The 8,637-nt window shown below is 34.5% G+C and overlaps 1 protein-coding gene across 3 annotated transcripts in view; it reads left to right on the top strand.

Moving 5' to 3' along the window:
• LOC106457296 (putative thiamine transporter SLC35F3) overlaps positions 1–8,637 on the top strand; it is a 62,029-nt gene that overhangs the window by 21,221 nt on the left and 32,171 nt on the right. For 2 of the 3 annotated variants that reach the window (XM_022383160.1, XM_022383161.1), the window contains exon 3: positions 6,208–6,583. In XM_022383160.1, the coding sequence (XP_022238868.1) occupies positions 6,208–6,583 (376 nt within the window). The remainder of the gene's footprint in view (positions 1–6,207; positions 6,584–8,637) is intronic. The other variant, XM_022383162.1, reaches the window with a different exon arrangement.

Genomic DNA, 8,637 nt, shown 5'->3' with positions numbered 1-8,637 from the left:
TATATTCTCGAAAACACCAACCTAAATGCTTGGGTAAAATCAATACAGGGGTATATTAGGATATGATGAGGCTACAACACATCCAACCTACAGACAGTTAAGTTTTGGTTTCTTTACTCTGGGAACTAAATCTGTTAGATGTCCAATAAGTTTGATATGACAACTCTTTGGTGATATACATGCGTATATGAATAATAAGAAATGGTTTAGTTAACATAAAAACTGTATTTTGTATTCTTAGAATGGTAAATAATAACAGAGGCCTGTGATGGTTGTATTTATTGTCTTGAAATTTTTACATGTTCTACAGGAATTACTGTAGAATCCGAAAATGATATCCGTTTTTCTCCATCACGTACAGATTTTTCACAAAACGTCATAACGCAATACATAAAAGAAAGACGTAGTTTGGACACTAAAAGACGTAGATTTCACACACACACACACACACAAAAACAGGATGAATCAGGATGCATATTCGTTTGACGTCAATGTTCTTCCCTTTTCTTCAGTTTGTTTGCATTTATGTTAACAAACATATTAATAAAAAATGTTCATGGTGGTAAACGAAATAATAATTTGATCTAAGTAAGAGTTTTTTTCTTCTTCCCGATTTGAAAATAATCCTTACGTGATAGAAAAAAATAAATATTAATTTCGAAATCTGCGTAACTAAATTATGGAAAATCTCTTATTAAAACCAAAACAACTTTTATGAAGTTTAAATTCGCAGGCCTGTGTAATCTTAGTTGTGTTAATACATTTAATACTGCCTCATGCATATTATGCGCGCGCGCGCACACACACACATATACTCAAGCATATAAGTTAACCCTAGACAAACCAGAAAGACAGGCCTGATTTATTATACTTTGCATATTATATAGATAACCTAACACTAAAAAACAACAACAACAAAAAAAACAACAGAAGTTTTATCTATTAGAGTTTATTTAGTTTATCTCCAAGTAGACCTAAAATATAGATTTGATTTATTATAATTTACATATCACGTGTATAACTTAACCCTAGACGAATCTAAAATAAAACAAGTTTGGTTTATTATAATTTAGGTCATATAATATAACCCTAAACAAACCAAAAGACAGGTGTGATATTTACGTTTGTTTAGGGTTAGATTATTTATTATGTTTTACATATCTTAACTCTTAGCAAACCAGGAAAACAGCATAGTATTATATTTATTGCATAAATATAATGCATAAGCCTTTTATCGTTTAATAAAACTTATTAATTAATACTAACCTGTGATACCAAGTTTGTACACCACAAAACCATCCTGAATGTTGTCATTCTCGGCAGAGTCGTTTACTCAAGGGGAAACGGCAACAGAAAAAAAAGATAAAAATAAGCCCTGATTGACAGATAATTATACATTATTTGGAGTTTTCAACGCATTTCTGGAATTTGGTGATAACGACTGTATTTCACCACATATAATATTTCTTTGTACTCACTTTCCTGAGAACTCTGAATTAATGTATCCTGAAATAAGCTGAATTTATATAATATTGATTTATTTATTTTTTATAATTTTATATTTCAATTCAAAATAGTTTTTTAATGGCTTGTGAAAACTTAATTTAATACAACGCTTTTTGGCAGTAGTGTTCGCGTTAACATGTAAATATTACTATTTTTTACTATTCTTATCGTTCTGAGCTAAATCCCTGAAATGGCGGATTAATGAGCTACTCGTTCCCAAAACTTTGAATATGCGGAGTACTCAAACTCAAGTTATTAGGAGAAATTTAATAGTCAGTGGCACAATTAATGATTATAAATAAATGATCATACTGTTGTCATGCTCTCGCAGTGGGTCAGTGGTAAGGGTACGGACTTACAACGCTAAAATCCGATGTTCGATATCTCGCGGTGGCTAGAGAGTAGATGTTCACTGTGTAGCCTTGCACCAAGAAAACAATAAAGTTGGGTATAAAAAGGTTATGTTTCATAATTAGTGTTAAGCACTCATATGTACACAAATGATTTTTCCTTGGTGCATGAAAACATTAAATATTCAGAAACACATAACTAACTTTGTTATGTATTATATGGTCACATTGAAGGGCCTTAAACACGTGACTGCATTATCTTTTAAGTAGGAAGACCCCCCCCCCCCCTCAGTGACACAGCGGTATGTCTGCGGACTTACAACGCTAGACACCGGGTTTCGATCCCAATGGTGGGCAGAGCACAGATAGCCCATTGAGTAGCTTTGTGTTTAACTTAAAACAAACAATCAGTATGATGAAGTTCACGTACTCAAAAATCTTAACAAGTTGTTTATAAAAAAATCAAATATTCCGGGATGAAATAAACATCAGGAAAACCAATAGCTAATTAAATGATAATATTGACAACATCAGGAAAACCAATAGCTAATTAAATGACAATATTGACAACATCAGGAAAACCAATAGCTAATTAAATGACAATATTGACAACATCAGGAAAACCAATAGCTAATGAAATGACAATATTGACAACATCAGGAAAACCAATAGCTAATTGAATGACAATATTGGCGCCACTTTCTTTTTAACTAAAGCAATTTTTTCGCCCGAAGTAAATAAGGGGCGAGTTTTTTAAGTACAAAATTTAAAATTAAAATAAAGTGACACCCAGCAATGTAAGTTGTCCGTTATTTTAAAATAAAGAGACACCCAGCAATGTAAGTTGTCCGTTATTTTTAACACATCCTATGACTGGTAATATTTTATTATCTCAGTAGAAGCAAGGTGAAGAAAATCGGATGATGATAGAATTTCTGGCATTTTCTTACTTAGGATGATCGTGTGTGGCCTAGTGGTTAACGTACTGAGCTGTGAATACCAAGGTCCATGGTTCATATCTCGTTGCTACAAAATCACGTTCCGCACTTTGAAGCCGTAGACGGGTTATAAGAGTGACGGTCAAATTCTACTATTCGATTAGGTATGAGGAGCTCAATAATTGGCAGTGGGTGTTATTGACTAGCCGCCTTTCCCTCTAGTCTATCAGTATAAAATTAGGAACGGCTATCACAGATAGCCCTCGCGTAATTTTTCGCGATGTCCAACAAACACACAAATAAATAAAAGTCTATCAATTCGAAATTAGAAACGGCTAGTACAGATAGTCTTTATATAGTTGTGTTTGAATATCCAAAACAAACATCTCTAAGGGTTTCTCTTTCTGAAGCCTCCCAGTGGCACAGCGGTATGTCTGCGGACTTACAACGCTAGAAACCGGGTTTCGATACCCGTGATGGGCAGAGCAGTGTAGCTTTGTGCTTAACCACAAAAATTCTCTCTCTGGAAACTATTTATCACACAGAAATATAATTAAATCGTAAAAGAAAACTTCTAAAATTACTGTATTTCATCCTTCTTACTCACACATCTTCCTCTCAACACACTGTAGATCAGGAGTTTCCAACCAGGGATGTTTCCGCCCCCTGGGGTGCGAAATGAGGGTCCAGGGGGGGAGGCGCGGAAGAGGCCTATATAGGGTCCGTTTTTTCTCCAAATGTCACCAAGAGGAAATGTCTAATGCACACTTTTTAGGGGAGAGGTGCGAGGGCCACCAAAGGTTGGGAACCACTGCTATAGATGATACACGTATATAACATTTTCGAAGTTCAGTAACTGGGGGCGTATAACCAAAAATATTGCCACTCTCCAACTTGCGTTTAATCACTTTGCATAGCACGTACAGTCCTCATTTAAAAATGTACAGTTTGTGAAAATTTAACGTTTGGCCTCCTTACATTTTATGTAAGAAAGTAAAAAAATAAAGACTCGTCTATTTAAGGGCCCCCCATATAGTCTTTTATGCCAACATATTATGTATTTGTTGTTATTGTTTCAGCTATTATTTAGATTACTTTTTATTGATTTATTTTTTCTTCTATTTTTTATATGCGTTTATTTTTTTAGCTGAAATTAGTTGAAATGGCTGAAATACTGACTTCAATGATGTTGTTTTTTGAGTTTAAAAGAACACTCATTTAAAGCACTAGGGCCCTCCAGTGGCATGTCTGTGGAAACCGGGTTTCGATACCCGTGGTGGACAGATAACAGATAGCCCATTGTGTAGATTTGTGCTTAACTTCAAACAATTAAAGCACTAGCGTAAAAATTTGGAGGGGGGGGAAGGAGCAAATGGGCCATCTACCTCCCCTACCTTCAGAAAGATTGTTTGTTTGTTTGAATTTCTCGCAAAGCTACACGAGGGCTCTCTGCGCTAGCCGTCCCTAATCTATCGGTGTAAGACTAGAAGGAATGCTGCTAGTCATCACCACCCACCGCCAATTCTTGGGCTACTCTTTTGCCAACGAATAGTGGGATGGACCATCACAGTATAATGCCCCCACGGCTGAAAGGGCGAGCATGTTTGGTGGGACGGAGATTCGAACCCGCGCCTCGCACATTGCGAGTCGAGCACCTTAACCACCTGGCCATGCCGGGCCCCTTCAGAAAGATGGCTTCTGAGTTTTGTACAAAAATTTAGAAATCAAGGAGATAATAAAGAGATGGGGAATTCAAAATAAGTTATATTTTTATCTTGAATGATAGTAGCATTGTGTTTCTCAAAACTGTTTATGTTCAATAAATTGCTAAGTTTAATAGATTCAACTAGAGCTAAAACTGATCTTCACGGAAACATCTCTTTCTCATGGATCCCTTGGTAATTTAACTCCCCCATCCATCTCCAAACCCTGATTATGCCATTACTTTGATGTTAGGGCAACTGACGTGTAGCGATAAAGCAACATCTTATGATGTACTGGTTGAAGAACACAACTTCACCACAGTTCATGGAAAGAGAGAAAAAGAGTGCTAGGCCTAAAATTTTCAAACAATTATTCAGCCAAAATTAACATAATGAAAAATATCAATTTTACCTATTGATTAAATTCAGTTGAAAAAAATTAGTGAATGTACATGCTGTTGAAAATTTGGAGATAATCCTTATTGTTATGGTTTGTGAATGTTGTTTCGTATTTTATGTGAACGTTGTTTCGTATTTCTTGTGTCACTTTCGCATGTTGTGTGAATGCTGTTTAGTATTTTTTTGTGTCACTTTCGTATGTTGTGTGAACATTGTTTAATATTTTTTGTGTCACTTTCGTATGTTGTGTGAATGTTATTTCTTATTTCATGTGTCACTTTCGTATATTGTGTGAATTTTATTTCTTATTTCATGTGTCACTTTCGAATGTTGTGTGAATGTTGTTTCTTATTTCATGTGTCACTTTGGTCAACACACTTTTAGTTATTACAAATTATATGTGGTTTAGTAACTGCTATAGCTTTAACTCAAGGTAAGCTCTCTAGTATATACACTTCTATTTTGAATGCGTGTAAATACCTTTCTCAAAACAAAAGTTTGACGTTAGAAGCTTTTTTGTGGGTTTTTTTAAGCGCAAAGCTACACAATGGATTATCTGCGCTCTGTCCACCGCGGGAAACCTCACCCCACCCCGAATTTTAGCATTGAAAGTCCGAGAACTTTTCGCTGATCCACCGGGAGACGACCTTAGAAGATTTATTGAAACAAGAGTACAATTATATAGGATTTTATATTCATTGTTAAAATTAACCTATTTCTAATTATACATGATGTTACATTCATTGTTAAAATTAATCTATTTTTAATTATACATGATGTTACTTTTAACAATGAATATAACATCGTGTAATATTAAAAATAGATTAATTTTAACAATGAATGTAACATCATGTATAATTAGAAATAGATTAATTTTAACAATGAATATAACATCATGTATAATTAGAAATAGATTAATTTTAACAATGAATATAACATCATGTATAATTAGAAATAGATTAATTTTAACAATGAATATAACATCATGTATAATTAAAAATAGATTAATTTTAACAATGAATGTAACATCATGTATAATTAAAAATAGATTAATTTTAACAATGAATTGAATCTATTTTTAATTATACATGATGTTATATTCATTGTTAAAATTAATCTATTTCTAATTATATATGATGTTATATTCATTGTTAAAATTCATCTATTTCTAGTTATACATGATGTTATATTCATTGTTAAAATTCATCTAATTTCAATTATACGTCCCTTTGTCTTCCATAAACGTGTCTGAATAATATCACGAAGGAAAACTAATTCAAAATAATTTCATTTTCCAACATCTTCCACCAGCAGACGTAGAGGATGACAGCCAATCACCAACTGGTACAAAGGGAAGCAACTGTTGTTCGGAAAAGTTGCGGCGCTCAACTTTTGGGATCCTTTTGACGCTGCTACTTGCTAGCTCGTGGATTGGAGTAGCACATATGGTCAAGCTAACCTATATCACTAGTATTCAGTCTACATCGAATGTGGTTCAGAATTCCACCAACGAGCCCACAGAAGATAGTACACTAAATTTTGACGCTCGTCTACAGTTGACTAAATTTAATGCACCTTTCTTCACAACTTGGTTTTGCACCTTGTGGAATATTTTCTTTTTCCCAATCTATCTGGGTTCCAGGATACTGAGACAATCTGGAAAGGATAGAACAAAAAGAGTTATATTGTAAGTTATTTTTATTGTTACTAACCCAAGCGTTATACCTTAATATTTTGATAATTCGGAATATTTAACTTATGACAATAAATTTCTAAAAATGAATTTAATTTAGATTTTAAAGTAATTCTGATATTCTGAACAACTTGCGAATGACGCTGCACATATGAAATAAATTCCAGGTGCAACAAGTGTTATGTTTGATTTTGACATCTATCTCCTTAAGGTCAATTGTTATGTGAACTTTATCAGTACGTATGATGCAACGTGTTTTCTAAAACACGTGTGTTTTTACTCAACATTAAACATGTTGAATTTCTGAGTAATATTTACGCCTAAAATTCATTGGATTAACATCATCTCCTAGGTCAAAGCGAATTTTAATTTCATATCTCGTATTTTTGTGATATTTACTATTTCACAGTTTTTGTGTGTTTTTTTATATATTCAGTTTTGCGATATTTTACTTAAGTAAAACGTCTTTAAACTGACAGTGAGACAGATATTGTTTCTGTATTGTAGTCTTTAGCTAATTGATAAACTTATGATTTCAGTGTTAGAGATTACAAATTGATATACACTCGACTATCTTAATGTCATATTTGTACACATTTTCTAATCATTAGTCTGATTTTATAGAAATTTTAGCTTTTCGATTTTTTTCTTCAAGTTTTTACAAGTTTAGAATGTTGAGTATGTTATATTAAAACGATTTTGAAGACTCAACACGTCGTTACAGTTCATGTCGCCACGTCCTGTCAGGCTCAGATTACCGTGCATCTTAAGAGTACCCTTGCAACGTAGTTTACATTGCAAAGGACTCCGTCGTAAGGCCATCCAGTGGCTCAGCGGTAAGTCTGTGGAAGTATATAACACTAAAAATCGGGTTTCGCTTTGTGCTTAACAACAAACAAACGAAACCGTCGTGAGGATGTCATGTTCAAAACACACCTCTCCCAAATGTAGCTTTCTCTAATATTTCTATTCTGCACGAGGTCAACTGTTTCCAAGCGCCCGTTTTAACAGCCCAGATGCTTAGAAATCTATACGCGCTACATCCAGCGACTTGATCGGACGTCTTCATACGGAATAGAACGAATTATTGTTTCTTGCGATGGTTGGACTGATATGTTGTGGAAGCCACTTGTGATGGTTTTCCAGATATTGATCCTTCTTGACTGTTGGTCCTACTGTTGTCTAGGTGGACCAACAGGTCCCATGTTGTCCCAAAACGTTATCTTATATTATACTGTTGCCTAGAGCAAGTGGACTGCTTTTTGCTTACAACGGCTGGGGCACGACTTGTTTCTGATTTCTTTCCGGATAGTCCTAGTCGCCCAAACTGATCCATATCCCTTTGTTTTCCAAAGCCATTAATTACGAGATATATTTTCGTCTTGGAAATTATAAATTCCCGATCTTAACTCGTCTTTATAATCTGAATGTGTGAATATTTTGCATCGCTAAAGGTGTTACACACGCTTCCCAAAATCAATCAATTTTTGGTGGTATCACGTAATATCCAGGTATCACTAGGCAAATGAATCAAAATCCACTTTTGATTCATAACGTTTCGCCAGACTTCATATCGGCTGTGGTTGACATGTGACTTTCTGTTGTACATATTCAAAATAATTTTGGTATAACACACTCAACTCTCTATAAAAATATACTTTTACAATGAATGAAAAAGTAAATTATCCACCTAAGTCTGTGTGCCTAAAAAATAAACGTTTTCTATACCATTTGTTCGTAGACATTTCTACTCGTTCATAGCGAAATATTATATCATAGAGATAATAAACATTTTCTAAACCATTTGTTCGTAGACATTTCTACTCGTTCATAGCGAAATATTATATCATAGAGATAATAAACATTTTCTATACCATTTGTTCGTAGTTGGGCGCTCGACTCGCAATCAGAGGGTCGCAGGTTCGAATCCCCGTCACACCAAACATGCTCGCCCTTTCAGCCGTGGGGGCGTTATAATGTGACGGTCAATCCCACTATTCGTTGGTAAAAGAGTAGCCCAAGAGTTGGCGGTGGGTGGTGATGACTAG

This window comes from Limulus polyphemus, unplaced genomic scaffold (genome assembly GCF_000517525.1).
Source record: "Limulus polyphemus unplaced genomic scaffold, Limulus_polyphemus-2.1.2 Scaffold314, whole genome shotgun sequence".
Classification (NCBI taxonomy): Eukaryota; Metazoa; Arthropoda; class Merostomata; order Xiphosura; family Limulidae; genus Limulus; species Limulus polyphemus.
This window is presented reverse-complemented; position numbering and strand designations above follow the sequence as displayed.